The sequence below is a fragment of the Bolinopsis microptera genome, chromosome 1 (genome assembly GCF_026151205.1).
Source record: "Bolinopsis microptera isolate Bmic1 chromosome 1, MBARI_Bmic_1.0, whole genome shotgun sequence".
In the NCBI taxonomy this organism is placed as follows: Eukaryota; Metazoa; Ctenophora; class Tentaculata; order Lobata; family Bolinopsidae; genus Bolinopsis; species Bolinopsis microptera.
In genome coordinates this window covers 21,859,328-21,881,518 of record NC_087072.1, presented here as the reverse complement: position 1 = coordinate 21,881,518, position 22,191 = coordinate 21,859,328, and the positions used below count along the sequence as shown (strand labels likewise).

At 38.6% G+C, this 22,191-nt stretch overlaps 4 protein-coding genes across 7 annotated transcripts in view; 2 read left to right on the top strand and 2 right to left on the bottom strand.

The window, feature by feature from the left end:
* LOC134824619 (uncharacterized) overlaps positions 1-22,191 on the top strand; it is a 98,867-nt gene that overhangs the window by 3,743 nt on the left and 72,933 nt on the right. The window lies entirely within an intron of this gene.
* Positions 1-22,191, bottom strand: part of LOC134824632 (zinc finger protein 675-like) — a 105,282-nt gene that overhangs the window by 49,523 nt on the left and 33,568 nt on the right. The gene's annotated exons all lie outside the window — the stretch shown is intronic.
* LOC134824657 (BRO1 domain-containing protein BROX-like) overlaps positions 1-22,191 on the top strand; it is a 56,840-nt gene that overhangs the window by 31,850 nt on the left and 2,799 nt on the right. Inside the window, exons 2-10 of one of the 2 annotated variants that reach the window (XM_063836616.1) lie at positions 1,168-1,280; positions 1,582-1,776; positions 1,944-2,039; positions 4,774-4,846; positions 5,041-5,219; positions 5,342-5,529; positions 5,665-5,818; positions 5,948-6,107; positions 6,796-8,732. In XM_063836616.1, coding sequence (XP_063692686.1) covers positions 1,177-1,280; positions 1,582-1,776; positions 1,944-2,039; positions 4,774-4,846; positions 5,041-5,219; positions 5,342-5,529; positions 5,665-5,818; positions 5,948-6,107; positions 6,796-6,894 — 1,248 coding nt within the window. In that variant the 5' untranslated portion in view covers positions 1,168-1,176 and the 3' untranslated portion in view covers positions 6,895-8,732. Of the gene's footprint in view, positions 1-1,167; positions 1,281-1,581; positions 1,777-1,943; positions 2,040-4,773; positions 4,847-5,040; positions 5,220-5,341; positions 5,530-5,664; positions 5,819-5,947; positions 6,108-6,795; positions 8,733-21,566; positions 21,612-21,756; positions 22,080-22,191 lie in introns of those variants that run through there. The other variant, XM_063836622.1, reaches the window with a different exon arrangement.
* Positions 7,825-9,892, bottom strand: LOC134824603 (mucin-2-like). Its single transcript, XM_063836528.1, has one exon. The coding sequence runs from the start codon at positions 9,890-9,892 to the stop codon at positions 8,012-8,014; it is 1,881 nt and encodes a 626-aa protein (XP_063692598.1). The 3' UTR covers positions 7,825-8,011.

Below are 22,191 nucleotides of genomic sequence, written 5' to 3'. Positions count from 1 at the left end.
GGGACATTTTAACCCTCGTATTGCGGAGCTCCTGTCGATTGAACAGCAGGCATCTTATACTAAGTACAAGCTAATGAGGCAGAAGTACTACAAGGATCTGCTGACTGAAATCCTGATGTCTCGTAAAACAGCGCTCCATGACGCAATGCACACACAAGTATCTTTCGTGGGATCCTCCCTCACAAACGACTGTGCCTCGTTCACGGAGCGTGAGATGCGGCTACAAGCTGCTGCTCAGTTAGAATACGAGAAGATCTGGCTGTCTGTGAAGATTAGCACTCAGGATTATTCTAATTCTTCTGACGAGGACGACTCGTTTGAGGACAGATTGAATCGTCACAAGGAGTTATTAACCCCGGACATATCCCTGCAAGACATGTTGTGTTCGTACAGAAAACGGAGGAATTCCCATATTTTGTATCCAGATCTGATCACGGAGAAAGTGACACTGAGATCAGTTAGGCAACGAGTTGAGAAGAAGAAGAGGAGGATGAATGAGATTCAGAAGAAGAAGGCTATGGAGGCATTAGCTATCGATAACAACAACCATGTAGACAATATCCCTAATACCCCTGGTACAGCAAGACAATCAAACAATCAGCACCCTGTCAGTACTTCAGTCAAGGTTCAGAATCCAACATTTCCTCTGTGATATACGGGCTTCAGAATAAGCTTTATATCTAGATATAGCCATCATGCATCATAATAGAGTAATAGCCATCTTGCTCTCCGATATTGTTGATGTGGTAAAATGTGTGGTGTTATTGTGACCTCTTTCGGATCATGATAATATCTTTGACTTTAATAGTTTACAAGTTTTATTACAACTTTCAAGAGTTATTATATTTGAATCAATTCATAATGATATGATAAGGGTTATTATGTGAATTTTGAATTATATAACGAACACTTTCATCATATTTGTAAGATGATTACAGCAAGTTCAATTGTTTCTCGTAGCTTTATGAATGATTATTCTCTTCAGCTGTGTGATAAAGAGAAATTAAGTCTTCATTGAATGATCCTCAAAGCCTGCTTTCAACATTTGTATAACATAGAATATACTTACACGTTACGATATTTAGCTGTTTAAATGATTGTATTAACTAAATTGCTGTGTAAACAAGCTGTCATAATATAATATGTTAGCTGACATGAGATGAATAGTAGCAGGTGATGTCACATTGGTTTCATCGGAACTGTTTGAAGGCTACAGGACCACTGGATACCAAACATCTCACTCCAGTTCTCACATCCCAGAAAGCTAATCAGATAGTCAAGTTAGTATCTAAATTATTTATTTTAATCTACGAAGATCAATTATAAGTTATAACGCAACTTACTGCATTATGTGCGTTAGTAATTTGTAGTTTTTATCGTAACTTTCTTTATCGTTATCAATTAGTGGTGAGATAACATTAATAACCTAGTAATATAAACTATAAATGTTATGTTATATTAATATAATAAACCAGTAAACTAGTAATATAAACTATTAAAGTTATGTTATAATATAATAAACCAGTAAACTAATAATAAACCCCGGGCTCTAACAACAGCCTCTAATAACATGTTATACAGTGAGTTGAAACAGAAGCGAGCACAGCTGGTCTCCAAGATGGGGGACCTGCTGTCCGACCCCCGCTCTACCCCCGTTATTGAGGAGTATTTGCCTCTGGTACGGGGCTTTGCTCAGTCAGTTACTGACGCAGCCAGCCCTTTACAACATCTCCTCAAGTTCCGGTGGACTCAGTCTTTGGGAGGCAGAAATCCTGAGTGAGTTTTTTTAACCGCTTGACTTCAGATTTACTTCATTGGTAAGAGCAATTCGCATCTTTAAACTTTTAAAGGTTCCAGTATAGTAGTAATAGTATACTGTATTAATTATAAAAAGCTTTTACTGCAGCTCAGTTTTCTTCGCAATTATACAAGTTATATTTCAGGGTACAAAATGACGCAGTTTTTGAAATAGCTAACGTGTGCGTTAACATTGGGATATGGTACATGAAACGTGCTGCTAAGGTCGCCAGCTCCAACAAGTTCGTTCAAAATACTAAATATTGCTAAAAATACCTAAATAGCATAATTATGTAACTAATAGCATGCACTATCTGAATGAAGTGGGTTTGCTAGGTTATGCTAGGTTATGCTAGGCTACACCTAGGTGTTTCTTTTTTGGTTTTTGAGAATTGCCCACGACGGGAATTGAACATGTAACCTCTGAGATAATAGTTGAATGGCGAATTAAACAACTGAGCTAACTGGCCGTAACGATATGAATAAGAGAAGAATTACTCGTTCCTGCCACAATTCGTGATCAGTATCGTGATAGAGATAATATCAATATCTCGCTCAATAACTGTCTAGGTACCCTGCTTATCTCCCTATAAAACCTGTAAACTACCTCCTCTAACAAGCTATTCACTGTAACTTCCCCTGTCTGCAGTAGGGCTCCCTGCAACCAGAAAGTAGCTACTTCTGCCTTCCTGATTCGAGCATTTCTTCAAGTCCAAATAACTAACATTTTAATATGGTCGTAAATTATTGTAAAAACCGTGAAACTTACAGTCCAATTACTACGGAACCTCCCACGGATTCTTTACCCTTATTTTAAGCTGTTTAGATTTAAGTTCTTGATATTTCGAGCATTCCAAGTGATTAGTTTTGAATGGTCTTGAATGCTATTTTGATTGAGCCAGCCGGCCCATCTCCAATTTTCACGATAGAATGAACTAAGCCTGCAGGAATTTGAATCAGACTTTCACGTGCGCTTATTTGTAGTATGTCTTCTATTGGAACCGCCGGTCAGTGCCCTTTTAAATCTCGGATCAAGGGTTGTCAGTACCAAGTGGTTTGGTTTACATTTAATGGCTCTAGTCTCTAATGACATCGCTACGTTTATTTCTCAGTTCTCTTACATAAACTGAATGTTGCTGCTCTTTTTATTATTGAAACTTTTAAGGCGACTCTGAAAAAGAATTCGGGCAACGTTTTAACTGAATACCTCATTAATGTAATTAATAATGATAATATAATAGGTTGTAAAGTGCATATAATATTGTTCTTTTTGGAGGGAAAATGAAAAATGTTCAAACTGGTAATTGGGGGTTCAGAATTTCGGCAAGGCATGAATAAAAGCATTTCATTCACTATTTCTTTCTTGATAAGCTTTTTTTAATACTAATATTGAAAAGCCATCGCTACTGCGCTTTTATCATTTATGTTTTCATACGTCCACATACACTGCTAACTGTGATAATTTCACACACATGGATAAATCAGTAGAATACCCGTTCTGCTCCTCTTCGTGTTGCACATTGACCCTGCCAACTGTCATGCCATATTCCCCAACTCGTCAAGCGTTCTGGTGGAGGAAATGACCACGTTCCACGAGGAACTATTCGGTCTGATCGAAAAGTTTCTGGACATTGAGGCGGGTGTTGTGGGTCTGACCGGTGAAACTGAACTGAACAACGGAATGAAGGAGTTTAGAAAGAAATTGTCGGAGTTACCAGGGGAGCTGTTCAGGTTGGAACTGGCAGTGAACACTCTAAACGAGCAAATAGAAGAGCAAAATGAGGGTACCAGGAGGAATGAGTCAGGGTGTGATCTGATCTGGCATCTGGGTATGAACCTGAATCCTGCTGATGGTCATCAGATGGACTATCTTACAGGGTGGCCCTCCGGGGGCTCTATTGGCTCTGACAAAAATGCCCTGTCTATGGACTATTTAGATAGGCTGGTTTGGAAAGGAGCCTGTAGATTACCTGGCCATAGTGAGACACCAGCACGGGGTGGTGGACGCTGTCAAAGTGTTCAAGTTCACGCACTGGGGGTTGAGCATGAAGGAGAGGTTTGCAGACATGAACCCTGGTAAAGTGATAGCTTCCCAAGGAGGTCCAATTCAAGTTTCCATGCACAAGAACGCTCTCAATCTGGACGATGACCCGATATTTTCAGTAGACGACGATCTTGCCTTGAACTGGTGGGGAAACTATTGAGCCAGTAGGATCATGTTAACCGGAGGTTTCACGCGAGAAGATCTGCTGACATACCACGGTCTAGGAAACCACATGAGCTGCACCTCCGCTTGTGCATCTTCTAGAGATAGCAACTACAGGTTTGAAGTTTCCAACATCCAGAAGTGTCCCTACTCGTCCTGCTCTAAACCCATTATCCAGGGCACTGATTTCGGTCACACAAGCTACTTCTCAGCGGGACCAGTGTACGGCAACTACGCTCTGTATGTTTCTCTGAGAGCTGACAAGTTTCCTGAGCCTGGAACTGATCTGACTGCACAGATTGAAGTTTGTTGAGAGGAGGCTGGATACTATAATTGAGATTTTAAGGCTCAACTGCGCTGACAATTTGCCACATTAATTGCGTGTGTATCGTTAAGACAATAGAACCTCATAGTTATTGATGAGAAAATAAATTCGAGTAAAATAGTGTAACCATTGTCTTACTTTTTGTTTTGACCTATGTTTTTTTTTGTCTTCAAATTATTATTTTTTAACTTTTGATGACTTTTCTTGTTTTTACACAGAGATGATGCTCACTTTTTACATGTACTAAATCTACTACTTTTGTTTTTCAAAATTTTAAAAACATATTTTTATTGTAACTGCCGAAATAAAACGGGAGAAATACCAAAATTCGTTCCCTGAATAAAAGCTACTTGCCGTATGTGACTTTGTTTATTAAATATTCTCCGTTTAGAACTGTCTGCTACTGACTTGTTATATTTCTGATCTAACCAAACTTCTATCTCAGTTACGCAGAGGCCGAGGCGAAAGAAGTTCACACATGTTTGAGAACTGCTGCAGGGATTTTTGAATATGTCTTGGTACGTCTTACATTCTGCAAAATATCATGCACTGAATATTATAATGCGTGAAAGCTTTGGTTTATAAGCTAATTAGTGTCAAAACTTTAAATTTTCTTTAAAATCTGATAAGATTGAGACCAAATTTTTCCTTCATTATGAAAGTAATATTCTCCCTAGTATCGCAGCCATGAGATTAAATTCTGACTCCTCAGGACAAAGTGTCGCCTCATCTAGACAGCACTAAGGTTGAGGACTGGCACGATTGTACTGTTCCAATACTGACCGCGTACAAACTGGAGTGCACGGCTGAAGCGCAGGAGGTGACAGTTGCACGTGCTATCGAGCTGAAGCACAAGCCTGACCTTATATCTGCTTTAGCGCATGAAACTAGGTGGGAAAACTGTTTTATTATTTGCTTTCAGCTGAGAATGATTATAATGATTGGATTGTATTTTTAATAGAAACTTGTATATTTTTTCATCTAATAATTCGTTCAATATGTACTCCTTTCAGTAAGTTGTTTAGTGATGCTGATATAGCCCTGCGTGAATGCGACGTTGAGTTTGTGACCAAGTGGCGTAGATATCTCCAAGTAAAGATCAAGTTCTACGCTGCGTACGCACGCTCCTTCCAGGGTGAACATCTTCTAACTCTCGACAAATGTGGTGAATCCATCAAAACTCTCAAAGAGGCTCAGAACTGTAAGTTTCAATCTTTCGAACGCTGTGAAGTAAGGTGTCTGTCTGTCCAGTATTCGACACAATTTCAAGTAATTATTTGCAGGACTGGAACATTTGTGCAAACCAATTAAGACAGAACTCACTATTCTATTGCAGTATACAAGGAAGCTCAGGGACTTTGCAAACAGTACGAACACGCTCCGGGTAACTCAGTTGGAGAAGTCCGGCCAGCCAGACATCCTTTCTTTCAGAAACTAGGCCCCTGCATAGATCTCAGACTACAGAAAAGTGAACGGGAAAATGGCTTCATGTGAGTTATTAATTTTATTGCTTGGAATTGAACCCGTTTTATCTTATTTTTAGCAGTCATGTGTGATAATATTTGATTTTAAATGTCTTCAATCATCAATGTGGTTACAGTGAACCTTTTTTATTTCAGATACTACCAGAAAATTCCAGAGGAGTTGCCAGAACTTGAATTAAAAGCAACATTCGGTTTAGCGGCCCCCATTCCTTTCGAAATGCCTGCTGTACATGCAATCTACACTGAAGAGGCTTACAAAGATTTCACTGTTCAAGAAACTGCTCCTCCTAAGATTGTAAGTATGATTTACACTTTGTCTAAGAAATATTTTAGAACGTCTTTTGCGTGGCATTGTAGACTAAATTGTGGTTGTGACAGACATACAGACATACATACAGACAGACAATTATGACAGATATTTCTACAGAAAGGCAGACTGACTGACTTGGTATTTGACACAGAACCGAAACTCGACGAATTTGGAATGAAACCTACAAAAAAGAAATTTTTCAAGCCCAAAATGCCTGGAGCAAAGAGAAGTCGCTTCACGCCTCCTTGTTTACTTCTTCTTTAGATAGCGACAGTGCGTGCTTTCGAATCATGTTTACGTTTGTTTTTTTGACGCGAAATCCGAACCATATTTGTAAATATAAAACATCTTCTTTTTCGCGCGCACGTAACAATAATTGTAGCGCGGTTGGCTTACTTGATTACACTGGCCACAAAATAAGCTCAAATTTAGAGTGGTCATGAAATTTGACATAAATAGATTTTGCCACAAACATTGTAGTCATGTGACAATATATGGTGCATGACTAGACTAATTGTGACAAAGTCTGTTTATTTTAAATTTTTCTCTCATGATCACAACAAATTGTATCTCAATAATTTGATCCTCAGACGTCTCTTCTTCTATGCCTTAACTTTGCGGTTCATTCTGTCTAAATCGCTCCTCAAAACTAACACTCGCTATTCGTCCTCAGTCTGGATCAGATAAAGACGACTTACCGCCAGCCAAAGAGACAGATATCGGAGGAAACACTAAAAACATCGACAACGACAGTGGTTGTGTGATACAGTGATTTGGAAAAGGGTCAGAGGCTGAGAATGAACACTGATGTCAGCCGTCAATCAGTGCGTAATTTTTACTAGGTCCTGTGTAAATGAACTATTAAGCAAGTTTCAGATGAGCATATTTATTAGGGAAGGTAGTAACAGCTAACTCCTAATAGACGTTAGTCACTAATGACGGACGTAGCCTCCCAATAGGGAGGTAAAGTGGGTGCCCCAACATTTTAAAAAAAATAAAAGAAGCTAACTCCTAAAACTGGGGTCATACAGAAAATCAAAAAAGGCGCAGAATATTCTAAATTTTGTTTACAGTCTGCTCACATATCGGTGCTTCATTTCTCCAGCTGAAGTGGCGGTAAAGACAAAGTCCTGTGATGATGCTATTTTTGAAATAATGATTGTTATCTTTATCATACAGTTAATATATTATACTGTGATATAGATATTGTCGGATTAAGTTAACTTCTTGAACGTGAAGGTTAATTGTTCCGACCATTTAGTTCACTCTCGTAGCTTTTATGGTACGTGCATTGAGCAGCGCTGTACTTATATTGGAAATCATTTCAAGGAGTCTCAATTTGAGAACTTAATTTAGGGTTCAAGAAGAGATATTTTATATTTACGAAAATTTTAAAGGTACAACGTTCAAATGTTGGCAATTATATTTGTAGCTGACATTATTACTTGAAAAGTTTGAATTTACTGTCAAAAATATGGAATTTCAGACTTTTGATTCTTAGTTTATTTTCGTTGATTGTTTTACCTGTAAAATTAAGATCTTTGAGCGCTTCATTTCTGGTGTGAACGAAAATTGTGGTTTTAAGATGACTTGAAAAAATCTTTAAGTTCTGCTAGGCTACTGATTGATATCTTATGTTCTATTGAATTAATTGACTATAGCTGAAGTAGATGTGATTTTGTTAAGACAGAGAAAATATCTGTTTATTTTGTTGCTGTTAAAATGTTAAAAACGATTTTGCAACAATTTTTTGTTGCATGTAAAATACAGATTAATAATGAAAAAAAATTCAATATATAATGTATATGATCATTGATCGTTCTGCAAAATTACTAAAAATATCGAGAATATTGGGTCCATACCTTCATAGTCCACTAATATCACTAGAGCTAAAACTCACTTTTAGATTTAAACTTTCGAATAAACTTTTTGTATTCAATTAGTTCCTCTTCTTTTCCTGCGCACCCCGTCTGCTCTCGCCACAGATGTACTTTGTTGCCCAAGTTGTCGCACCTCGCAGCATAGTTTGATGCCGCTACACAAGCCATGTTCAGCCCAGAAACCTCGTCCACGTTGAAGTCCGACCTCATGAAGTCTGCCACACAAGAATTTTTGTAGAGTTTGGAATCAACTTGGCTTAACCCAGAGGAACCGTAAGCACAATTGGCAAGCTGCGGAGATTCAAACATTTTTTCGCAAGTTGAGATAGCGTCGCCTTTTCGGTCCGCAAACTCTCTCCTCCACTTCCACTTCGGCAAATCAGAAGACTTTGAGCACAAGTTTTCGCTGTCGACTCTCCAGCTGTCTCCAAATCTCGCAGTGTTGGTAACCACTTTTGTTGTCCGTCTCATCATAAAGTCGTCCGTGGTGTCATTGTTTGCATTTCCACAAAGGCCACCAACTATAGGGTAGTTGGACCCCAGTAGTATTTGGGCACTCATCAGGCCATCCCAACGAAGTTCATTGTGTGAGTCGATATCAATGTTGTACTTGATGACCAACCAATCTCCTTCAATGAACATAAATATTTTCTCCTTCGTCTGAGTTGTTAGCGTCTCGAGACCTTCAATTTCTACATCTTTACCATCAACCTTTACAGCCATCCCTCTTTGGAGCTGTATGGTTATTTCTTCATTGTAGTTGAAGATGAGAGAACTGAGGCAAGCACCTCTTCCATGAGTTGAACAGGCCTCAAAATTACCGTAGATGGTCCACTTATCGCAATCCTTGGCCAGAATATACTTACAGTGTCCTTCAAACTCGTACACCACGTCATCAAATGTGATGATATGGGGATCCCCAAACACTTGACAAGATGGACCACCTCGCCACTCGTTGAAACACTCCACAGGCCCTGTCTTCACATTTACTTGGTGAGAGACAATGTCCGTAGCTTTATTTCCACTATCTTTGCAGTGATGAGCGACACAGAACACCTCATAGTCGTAAGTTGCCCTCAGTTCGATTGTCTCTCCGTCGCCAATTTTTTGTCCATAGTCAGGCCCATAAAGTGTGGGGTTTTCGTCGTACAAAGATGGAGCCTCAAATGCGTAGTCTGGTAAATACCATGATATGGTTGGTGGAGGTCCCGGGCTCCTTCCAGCAGGAGCTGCTTTACAAGTTAAAGTGAAAGCTTTTCCTTCCACCACGTCGATCTCTCTTGGCGGGGTTTCAACAAACTCAGGAGGGGTGAAGTCAGGACAGAAAGAGCTGTCAAGGAATCTGTTGTAGCTGGTCCCATGAAGACAGTTTTTGTGCTCAAGCTGACAGTAGTTGAAGTGAGTGACACAGTCACTTCCACAAAGAGCATCGTATGTCTTATCCACACACATAGGACAGACGCAGGATGCAGTGGCAGCTTCGTTGTCAGGAACGCAGATCTTGCCCCCTGTGCACGTGACATCTCCACAAAGATCTTTGATCCGTAAGTAGGCATCTGCGAAGACAACTCCCTGACTGTTAGCAGCTACACACCGGTACCATCCCTCATCCAAAGCGTAAACCTCCTCGTTCATGTAGATCACCTCCTTCGGGCGTAGTTCACCGTCTAAACCGTTTCCTGTTGATTTGACTTGATCCATCTCTGCTTCCTCTAGTCTTGTAATAGTTATTTTAGGTGCTGGAGCCCCTTCCGCTTTACATTCCAGCTTAAAAGGCGAGCCAGGAGCAACTGTCATGTTCGTTGGAGTCTGGATGATGACAGGAGGGCTCGCTCGATGCTCTGCCCCAGCATCCAGCACAATAACGGACCACACAACGAATACAAGCATGTCGAGAGCAAACTGGGGGGCTCAGCATTGCAGAGGTCTTGTAGGCGGATACTTGAAAGGGTCATGTCACGTGATCGACAAGATTGCAGTCATTTCGGTTGCTGCGACTTTTGACGTGTAAAATCTGCCGGCTGCTTTATTTCGGTTTTGGTGGCCGCGTTTTAGTGTTTAGTTGTAACTTCCATGTTCCAGGGTTAACTGGATAGCCCTATTCATCATACTGATACAGTTTGAATTGCAAAACATAAATACTTCATATTCAGTACTTTAGCAATATAATGAACATTCGGTAATCAAATTCAATAGCTCCATTACATTGACGATTCTATTACATTTTTATTCCAATGTATGGAGTTCCCAGGAATTTCATCAGACTTGGAATTACGAACATGGTTAAGTAAACTGTTCTCATTCGTCTTTCCGTTTTGGTAAATTATAAAAGTCGCTGCTTTATGCTGATTTACGAGCTTTTCAATCCTGCAAGTTTTAAAACATGCAGATTGCGTTCACAGTCCAACTAGAATGTCGTAAATCTGGCCACTTGAGATTTTGAATAATATGATTGACACATAAGTATTTTGACTTCAATGCTCGTTCAGCATTCGATTTTTAATTTTTGATATATAATATTAATAACCCCAATAGAAAGCCTTCGCTTTTTCTTCTCGTTTATCCTTGTGACATAAAATACAGGCAGTATTATTTCCTCTTCGTCATGTTTCTTCCAATCATCATGATCATGTTTTATTTTTTACGTTATATCTCGTAATACCCCTGGTTCCTCACACCTCAGACCTGATAATGCCTCTGGCCTCGCTCAGAATATTTCCTTCCTTGGTTTTCCCCGTTCCAGTTTCACTCTTTTACTTTACTCTTCATTCAACTTTTCTCCTTTCTTCCAGTTTCTAATTCGTCATTCATAAGCGAAACAGTTTCACGTAGACTGCTAGACATGACATGATTTCTATTGTTACACGTTGTAAGCCTGGCCTTTCTCGTGCACGCTTACCTGGGGACCCCAGGCTATTATGTTCATAAACATGTGGCGGAATGACAGGCTGAGCGCTGCCGGCCAGTAAGTGCACGCGAACTTCACGAAGCGTGCACGTGGCCGGAGGCCGTCGCACGCTTCGCGAGCGAAAAGGGGTTACCCGTTACAATACAACGTGTATCAAGATTTTTAGCTACATTGACAAATAAAAAAGTGTGAAGCTATGCTGGGGACCACAAACTCCCTGTAGCCAGTTTGAAGCTATTACATAGCGAGCTTTTAAAAGCAAAAAGAGAGACCGGTAAAAATTGGCCAAAAATTTACTGGGCGGCGCTCAGCCTGTCTTTCGGCCGCCAAATCTCTACACTCTATTCTATGATTATGAACATAAATATATTATATGTTTATGAACATAATAGCCTGAGGTCCCCAGGTAATGTTCGGTCGAATAACGTCCGATTATAAGGTAATTTATTTTTGATTACCTGAGTACCCCAGGCTTGCTCTATCCAGAGCCCTTGCGCTTGCAGTAGCGCGCGCCCGCCTCACAAGCGCGCCCGAATCGCGAAGTGGCGCAAAAGCACATGGTTAGGTGAACCCCAGGCTATTAATAGTTGTTGTGGTTTTGCCATAACCCGAGCCCTAAACGATCGAATTCATGTTTTACTAGCCTGTCGCGTGACCAAAACGGTTTTTTGCCCGTAACTCTCCAGGGAAGAATTTTTACCCTACACGTCATGGAGGATGATTCGGAATCAGCGTCCAAAAATACACCGATTGAGATCGATTTCACAACCAAATAAAAGTGCCCTTTCACAAGAATTTTCTTAAAATTTGGGCGAGCGATTTGGTAGGACAGGAGCGCAATTTGATACGTATGAAATATTGAATATGTCTAATTCTATAACTTGCTTGATTTTACTGGGCGACGCTCAGCCCATCATTCCTGATTCCGCCGAATCTCTATTTATGATTTATGAACATAATCGCCTGGGGTCCTATCCCCAGGTAAGCTTGAATTTGCACTTTTCATACGTTGTATGACCCGCCGCGCACGAGTGCGCGGCTCCCACTATATCGTAAAAACTCTACACTATAGTGAAACGACATTGGGGGTCACGACGTGATACAAATTTTGCATTACGTTGACGTGTTGTAGCGCAATGCGCTATTGCAAATAATGGTTCTCGCAACCACGTCTAGATCGGCGAAATGCACCATTGAGCCTTGGGCCTCGCCGAGCTGTGAAGGATTTAATTTAACGGGTACGGTGATACTGATCGAAAAATATTTGTCCAATCTGGAGTCATAGCAACAACATTATTTTGCAAAGTTAAAAAGCTGCGATCTTTAATTTGGCTCAAAATCATACTTTTCATGTTTCAGGATAATTCAAAATCTACGTTGTCCCAAATTGTGCTCGTGGGGAGCTAACTTTAGTTTTACGAGACGGACAGAACTTTCTATTTTTTATTTCCGAAGTTCGGTCCCTAACCACTAACGGTTAGGTTTTCTGGTTTAGGATTAGGGTTTGTGTAAAACCGTTTTGTAGGCTGCAAAACCATAAAAACCAAAGTCACGTGAAATTTTTGGGCGAGCAAATTAGTAATGGTAAGAGCCCTTAGATATAAATTCAAAATTGTAACTACATTGAAAATAGAAAATCGATCCATAGTCCTCAGTCCTGCACCTTGCATGTTGCAGGCTGAGTAACATAAAAACATTGACGGACAGCAGAATTAAAATTTCACTTTTATATTATGCGCGCCATTTTGTAATGTGAAATGAGGATCGAGCGCTACGACTAACTTTTCAAAATTTGTACACTTCTCAGATCATGTGAATCTATGTTTGTTCTTCGTACGCTAAACTGTATACGTATACTCTGTTGAAATATTTTGATACCATCCACTTGGTTGTGTTGGTCGTCTATCCTTGGAATAAGGTTGACAAATGATAGGTTATTGCTTGTCTACGGGGAGACAGAGGTGCGAGAAAGAACTTTGTTAATATAAATAGTTTAGATTTGAATTTGGAGCCACAACGCCAAGGGTGATTTTCAAATGTTTCTCCCAATATTTGAGATAGGGAATATATTGATTTTTTGAAGGGTTGTTTTTATATAGGGTCATTGTGACAATTATGTGTAAATTGTTTAAATAAATTTTACTTTTATTAGGTTATTGCTTGTCCGCCTTGTCCCCTTCGATGTTCCTCGATGACAAGAGGACTGTTCTTGGGAGGCACACTCGTATCCAGAGGTGGCTATTGAGGGCGTCCAGGCGTCATACACATGTGGTGTCCTATTTCACCAATTTTATAAGTTTCCGTTTTTGTTTGCTGTCGCCTGTGACACATTACATACACTAGCAGGAACCCGTATAATATAACCCTAAACGGTGTCAAGACTCAAGTTACTAAAATAATTATTACCTATTTAATTGGCGTTTTTGACACCACTTGGGGGTCCAAATTTTCGGCTCTAAAATCATAATTCCTTGGCCAATTTTTTTAAAAACTTTTACGGTTTTTTATTTCTTTTACGATTTTTGCAGTAAGTCGCGTTAAAGTGTGATGTCCGGTGGTATTGGTGTCCAGTAAAATGGCACAGATAGATATCGTCCTCGCTTTATAAAGTATAGTAAAGGATAAGCCCTGTGTGTAACTGTAATGTACGTTAGAAATTTTAGTTGATTATTAACTTTCTGCCCTGTGGTATTGTATGCAGTCCTCGGCGAACAGCAGTCGGCATTGGGGCCTTCCCCCTGAGTCCGGTGACCTTGATGGACACCCACCACACCTGCCAGCCAGCGCCCACGGAGCCGCCTCTGCTCTTATCTTTGTTGTATGATGTCCTGGCATAGCTAATAAATTCTTTCTAAACGTCTGGTTGAAACAAACTTATATTGGCTTACCTGTGACCTTGAAATGCTCTTTGGTGCGCCATCTTAGGTGGCGCAAAAATCGTCGTTATGAAATGTGGGACAATATTGAAAAAACTAACTGAGGTACTCCAAACCGGCGTTTGCTTTAGAACACACTTTTTTAAAGATATTACCGGCGTATCCTCTAAAATCACCTAATTTGTTCAATAGATAGGGAGGGGCGCCAAAAGTAGGGGTGAGGGGCGCCAACAGGGGGGCGCATTTTCGGCGGGGGCGCCAACAGGCAACGTTACGCCACTGCTAGTGATTGAGTAAATGTCAACTGAATTGGCTTTAAATTTGTATCTGTTAGTTTGGACAATGGACTTGTTCCACATAATGGATGACTAGAAAACCAGTGGTTAGGTCCCAGAGTTGTGGAAGCAATAATCTGCTTGATACATTAGAATCATAAAACCCATTTTCCTAGACGTAAAACCCATTAAAGTCATCTTGACAAAATGAATTTCTTGATTGTATTCTCTTTGAACAAGGAATATATTCCGTTTTAGTCTGCTTTTAATCCGTTTTAATAATCATGATAATGATCAACATTTGAAGGTTGATGGGTACATTTTCTGCTCTGCCATTGTTTTTGTGTTTTAACTTGTATCTATTGAAGCAGCATAGATGGCATGGATGGAAATATAACATTCTCGAGCTTTTCATTTAGAATTAAAACAAGTGCTTCATATTATGGTGCCAGGGTGTGGACTGGCTACACCTGGTTAGAGCACTTTCATCCCGTTACACAATACTTAAATACCACAAATTTACAATAAATTATACTATCATAACATTATAATCAACAAAATATATTTAACCACGGAAATTTAAATCACAGGGATCACAAACTCCAATAATAATAGGTAATTACCATTAAACTCGAGCTATTGGAATCTGTTACATATTGGCTATTGCATTTGCATACTCTTTTCTTCCAGTGCAGTGTTTGTTTGTATTACAACATTTTATAATTCAATTCACAGTGCAAGTATCAGCAATCTGGAAATGTAAGGAATACAAATTTTTTTAAAGGAATACAAATTTGAATTTTGATCTTTATTACAGATTAAACATATCATATATAACCATAAAAGCCGCGCATCGGCTGATTGCCTCAACTTGGATTAGTAGTAATTTCAGTTGACAGAAGCTGAAGGACGGCAGCTCAAAAGGCCCAGTGAACTATCTGAAAGATCAAGGACTCTAGTGCCAATATTGGATTTTTCGAACCCATTTTCTCCGATTTGCTGTGGCCCAGGTGAGCCGCGCCCTGCTGCTTAACGGCACATGATGGTTTTTGATTTGATACTTATTTAAATTTAAGCGATAATTCAGTTGGTGGTTTACAGTTTTTAAATTATAAATCATGTTTATCATTTATTTTTCGTTTAATAATCACGGGTTGTAATGAATGAGTTGTAGTTACTTTTTATGGGACTTCATTTAGCGAACTAACTTCAATTCTATATAAACTTATTGAAAACAGAATGCTATACTACCAACTGTACAATACAAATGTTGTATAATCCTTTACAGCATTCACTAGCTCCATGATGTTATACACATGAAATTATTCAATTAGATTAGTGTGTAAAATGCATATATCTTTATTACACGCTTCTAAGTTGTATTTACTACAGGGTGTCCCAAAAAACGTGACTAAGTGATTTTTGCTAATAACCCGCCTGAGCTTTAACCTATCAACTTAAAACTCAGTAAGTTATGTGCTATTGCGCTCCAGAATCTGTATAAAAAATCAATCATGAATCTTGGATTTGCTGCGGAGCACATGTCACTGTTTAAATTAAGTGCATTTTATACAGAATCTGATACAGAAACGACTCTCAAATCGGGTAGCTGCAGTGATCTGTTAATCAATAATCAAACAACATCTCTGCTGCATGTTGAATCGAAATGGATAATTTGACCTCAGCTTTCAGTATGTATATTGTATACACAAGATCACGGTCATTTATTAACAACTCAACAACTAAATTTCGATTTGGAATCTCGTATTGCTTCCATTACATGACACTGACACGCTTGTCTCACCTCCTCTAATACGAGAACCACCCGTTTGGCAAGGGGTCCCGTCCCATATGTGATCCTAGAATTATTCAGAGATTTCTTAGAGATTATTATTACTTCTATTCTAATCTATATATATTATGTATTTATGTACAGATCAGTTCAGTAGTCATGTGAACTGCAGCCCATTTATAAGTTTGTCAAATACCCTAGATTTAGTTCATTTTTAAGTCAAATTTTTAAGTCAAATTCTACCCATTGATCACATCACAAATTAATCTTCACAGATCTGATCACTGTGGGGTCTACGCCTCCAATAACATGAGCCTGATATTGGACAATTTGTGAAACACGTCATCCAGGCTGCCACACCCTCCTCAAATAAAGTTTAACTCTTATCGCTTGGTCGACTTTTTCTTGAACACCCTGTAGTGTGGAGTTTATATTTATTTTTTGTGGTGTGAAGAAAAAATAAACGTCAAAAGAAGTTAAGTTAATTTGTTCTAGTTGTTGCGTTTTGTTGACTATATGTATGCGTTTGTACATGCATGAGTGAGTGTTCCTTTATTTGACACCATTAAGCTATTACATAATCGTGTTAAACTCCTGAGCTATCCAAACTTAATGATCATTATTAAGTAGCACCAGTATATGGTTAGTTTTGGCTTGAGTTTTGCTTAAAGGACCAGTTAAATGAAAAATTTTAGTCTCCAATTTGGCTAAGATTTAAATCAGCTGTGACAAACTGGTAAAGAATCGCATCGCCGAAAGAACCAACCCTCTAGCGTACGTGTAACGCGTGTTATTGCAATAATAAGCTGTGGCCTCGTGAAGTCACGAAGTCCCTCAGTTCGCGCTGGCATAGCGTAATACGTTGCAAATGTTTATCGTTGTCATTAAAACACGTGTAACTCACTCAAATTTTAGAATTATGACTATTACCCTAGTTCTCCAAAATCCTTATAGTTTTGGCTATCATCCTAACTAAAGGAATAGCTGATTGGATGTACAGTGCTCACGTCATGATTTTAAACAGTGATATAGGTTCTTGGACAGTGGCGGGTGAATGTACGGTTAGAAAGTTTCTGCTATTACAACTTATGTCATATGTGATAATTTTGGATTGTTTTCATTGCTTAATTACACAAGCAGGGAGACTGTACCGATTATTTTTCTCCAGTCCATGAAACTCTAACGAATTTAGAAAGGATCTAGATAAGTACGAGTTTGTTCAATTCCGAGAGCAATTATATTTATAGCATAGCGAAATTTCTAATTTTAATCCGAATGTGTCAGCCAGTACAGGAGACAAGAAGTCTGGCTACTTTACAGCCGTTCCTCTGGGACCATTAGTAGAAGTAGCTTCTATCAGAACTGTGCCGTGGGAACAGAATTCCCGTCAAAGTACCCGGTCTACCAAATACAAATAGCAATACTGATTTGAGTGTACGGTGTGCGGTGTGTTTTGAATTAGACTTACGGCTTACCTAGTTGTTATCCTAATTGCATTATCGTCGGTACATAACATAAATAAACTACTGGTAAGTTTAAATACCAAGTGCAAACGTGTTCAGTCAATCGACCCACTGAACAACTATAGAATTTCCAAGACCCTATTATTCTTTGGCCATATATTAGTACGGCACGATCGATTGTTAGATGGTTAAACGACCAACGTTAATCTATACAATTCTAAAACTATGAGCTAGCACTTTAATCTAAAAATACACTTTTTATATTACTCCTGATTTTTACATTTCACGTAAAACATTGTCGCCATAGGTTGATCATGGACACTAACAGCTTAATTTGAGATAAATGACTTATGAGTTTCTCTAAAGTTAACTCTAAAGTTGTGTAGTCTAGTCATTTATGGACATTTATGGAAATGAACCTGCAAATGTTCAGATAATCACGAAACTTTGCACAGACCTTTCCGAAGGTATGAATAAACGATTTTCGTTTGGAGACATTTTTTTGACAGTGGAGAAAACCCAGGAGGGCCACGCCCATATTGACCCAATAAAGTAACCGACCCCTTGCTTCTGAAGGTCGTAGAGACTTCAAAATAGGCTTAAACGAAGCCGCATATGCATGTTTATATAGCAGTTATTGAGAAACACATGGCCAAAAATCCTTACTTTTCGAGAAATTCGCCAAAAACCATTTTGGGCGTGGTGCTGAGCCCATTTTCGATAGGATTGTGATAGAGTCTTTAGACAGGGTGCAAAAGAACCGCAATTAGCATACTAATATATGACTTACGAACAAACATATGCCTTAAAGGGCTTACTTTTTCAGTTATTGGCGAAAAACTGATTTTCGGTTCCAGAAATCATGCAAAACTATGGATATCTGGTAAATTGGGCTATGAAGGCCCTAAAGGTTTTTGAATGTGTGTAAATTGTGCAGAATGGCCATGTTTATATACAACTTATGAAGCAACATGTACCCTAAATTACTTACTTTTCGAGTTATTCGGGGAAAAACATTGTATTATGTCCATTTTCTACCTATAAAATACATTCTCACGAGCTCCTCTGTGCGCGCAAGGGACTTCGTGACGTCATCGCCAAAATAATACAAACGATATTTACACGCGTTAGAGAGCAGTTAGAGATTTAGGAATTTCGACTCGTTGCTTAGTTTGCTATTTGTCACAATCTGTCAAAATATGAGGATAACTTTTTTTCAGTTAACTGGTCCTTTAACAGATTCAGACTTAAAAAGTTAAAACATCTCTCTCTCTCTCTCTCTCTCTCTCTCTCTCTCTCTCTCTCTCTCTCTCTCTCTCTCTCTCTGCAATCCTGCACTGCATATAATCCCCTTTTGGATGTAGTCCAGTGCTTACTATTCAGTGGTCGAGCTTATATTCCTTTATTTCTCTGTAGTTTTATCAATACCAGTCCGGACTGATAAACGTATATAAGGATTCTCTTGCTAGGGTTTCTTAAGATTGCTGCTTCCTAATTTTAATTTTGGGAGATGTTCACAATCGTCGTTTTCAGGGACAATTTGGGGCAGTTGTTCGTTCCTGATTGCTCTTAATTTTAATGGACATTTTAAACTTCTATTAAATGTGAGACTCATTTTAGTTATTTGTAATTTATCCAATCGTCTTTTTGAATGCTCCTAGTTGTAAAAGAATGGGCTTAGTGCCAGCTGATCTAAAGATTAGTCTTGTCATAAGAATAAACTTACGAATTTGAAGCGGATCAGAATCAGTAATTTTATTGTTGCTACGATAGTACATATTTTCGATTTTGCTTTGTTAACACTTCTTCGTAAGTATCGAGGATTTTGAGATGTCAAGAGAAAAGAAAGTATATTTATGGCCCATGGTCACATGACTGTTTGTAGAGGAAACATGGTTAACATGATAGGTTGGTCACTAAATATTTACATGAGCTGCTAAGAGTTGAAGAAAAAGGGTTACTTTCACGAGACATGACTTTTTACTGTTTAGACGTGTTCCAAGTTAATCACCTGCACCAGTCTGTATCATCTGGCAAGGGGCCCGTTTGAAAACCCTGACGTCGATCATGACCTAAGTTAGCCTGTCCGTTGATAACCCAGTTAGTTTACACAATTAACTGCACTGATAATTCTATATCATTTATAATTGCCGTGTTACGTGATAAGATTACTCTTTAGTCACATGGAATGGTCGCGCGCGCTAAAAAGCACACTATTTTCTAACCATCCTTAGATTAAAGTATCACATGTACAACATTTACTGCGCCAGAATTGCGCGCGTAGTGTGCGCGTTTGTTTATTTTACGTAGACGATGTAGGTGGTATCTAATATGCGACTTACTTTAATTGTATATCTTTACCTCCCATCTTCACAAAATATTCAAAATTCTAATTGATAGAGGATATAGCCGTGATAGACTGATTAAAGGCATTAAACGTTGTCTGAGGAAATATGATAACGTTTTCAGGAAGTTCGGTATTCTAGATGACCGTAACATTATTAAAGAACTCCCCTGATATCTTTTGATTTATTGAAACACGGGTACTAACTCTGCTAAACTGAACAAATTCTGAATCTTAGGTGAATAAGTGTACAACGTGCTAAACCGAAGTTCAGACTGACCAGTGAAAATGGGCGAGCGTACCAAGTGTCATTTTAATTAGAAGTTTTAGTCAGTGATTTATTATTGAAGCTTGTAATTACAATATCTAATGCTCCTATAAATACTTTAATTAATTGTTTGTCCCGTTATTCTTTTTCCTTCCTCTTTTCCTTGTCATCCCCTTTAGTTTTAAGATTCTTGCTATAAATGGCTACAGCTAACACTATTAATGCTAAGTACCAAACAACAAGTGGGAGGTGGATCGTTGGTACCATTAAATCGATTTAACACCGCAATTCCAGTCGCAAGCCTGGGACCACTACTAGCATAGTCACAACATCTACAAAGCTGCCATATAGCCTGACTGACAATTTTCTCGACTGACTGACAATGTTTCTTCTTTTTCCCCATTTAGAATACAAAGATTAGTACATTTTAGCTTATGATTAATATTATATTTTTACCTATAGTTTACTTAGATTTTTTAATAGTGAGGCACGTGAGGAAGAATAAAGTTAAAATGTATTGCATTTATTAGCTAACTATATTAGCATTAAGAGTTATACCTAATAAAAAGTAAGAGCATGCACCTCACACATTGTTGTCTAAGGCAGGCCCGTCACAAGATTAAATCAATTCACAAATTGTCTCATCTTTCAATGTAACATGTAAACTCAACGCTGACATATCAAGGCTCACGAGATTCCATGAGCGGAGGAAGAGTGTAGAGGCAGCTGTCACGCGATATTGTAATAGTATCAAAGTGTAAATGCTATTATTATAATATAGTGTAAGAAGAATGTGTAAAACTAGGAAGCACATGTTGTGGGCCAGAGGAACACTGTTGTTACTGTTCTGTAGTTACCTGCTTACATTAGTGGCTTTGACTGTCGCTCTCTATAACAAATCACGAGAATATTTCTATGAGTACAGTTTGATCTGTACGTGTACAACTCGCATTTTTATTATTTTTCTTTTTATCAAAGCCTGTCAGCTTTAGAGTATTGTTTAAATCGTATCATTATCATTGGTTTATCAAACTTCTTCTCCTATCGAGTAATTAAAGTGCTGAAAAGTTGTATGTGGCAAAAATGAACGTTGAGCAGCATACGTTAGCACGATAAAGTGTTGTATGTGCAATATCTGGTTGCTCTATTTCTTCTTTGAGGATGTAGATTGAATGTTGTTAGCAAATTTCATCCTGAGGTTTTCATACTTTGAGCCCCAAAAGCTATAACATATCTCAGTTTTTGTGAATTGTAACAGTTTTCCCAGTACCTGTTTCCGTGTCTGAACTCTGGGTGTTAAATCACGCACATATTCTGTATTAACGTGTAATGTGATATGATTCCTGTGTGTATGATTAGGTAAACTAATCAAATACATTGGTGCTAGCAATCTCATCTTAACGAATCTCCTTTACCATACGTTAGGCGTACGCTTTATGGTCGAACTCTTTGTAACCCAAGTTTTGGTATTGCTATTAAAATTGTTAACATTGCGGTCATCCTACAGTTAACTCTTTCTAGATAGACCTCTTGACTTATAACCATTGAGTTTATTGACTATTTAGTATTTAATCATTGGTAATATTACATAATATTTGTGAGAGAAATTTTGGAGATTCTTAAATTAACTATCTCTAGGCATGTTTCAAAGGATAATAATCCTATCATTGACTGTCTTATCAGGTGAGTTTCTCAAATAACTTCAATTTCTTTCATCTCATTTATAATTTATAACGTCCATTTGAGAGGATAAAATATGTTTTTAGATTCGTCTATTTTAACCTATTTATTAAATTGCTTTTCCTTCTAAATCTTAAACCTCCTTCAGTTTCTGGAGCTCTCCTCGGAGCCAACAAGTGTACTTGGGGACCCAAACATTGGTGTGCCAGTATCAACAACGCCAAGACATGTGGTACCGGCAGTGAGAAATACTGCAGAGACAATGTCTGGGTCGGCAACCACCCTCTTGCTAAAATGACTCGTCCCATTCCTGAGATGATGCCAGAAGTACCCCAGAAGTATGCGTTTGACCCTGAGATGGATGAAGCGCTGATAAAACCCAAGAAATTGACTGAAGAAGAAAAAGCTAAGGCCATGGGTAGGATGATGAACCCCTTTGTTGGAGAATACACGGAACATAAAGTTGGCGGGGTAAGTTAACTTTGTTCTGCTCTTCAATAATTTTGGAGAGTTTTTCTTTCTGAAAATTGTCTCGTTAGCTATTCTCGTGTTATATGACATAACTTCCAAGAAAATCTGAGGT

What these genes read in the sequence shown, in the direction of transcription:
- LOC134824603 (XM_063836528.1), bottom strand. Translation starts at nt 9,892, where the DNA reads ATGCTTGTATTCGTTGTGTGGTCCGTTATTGTGCTGGATGCTGGGGCA.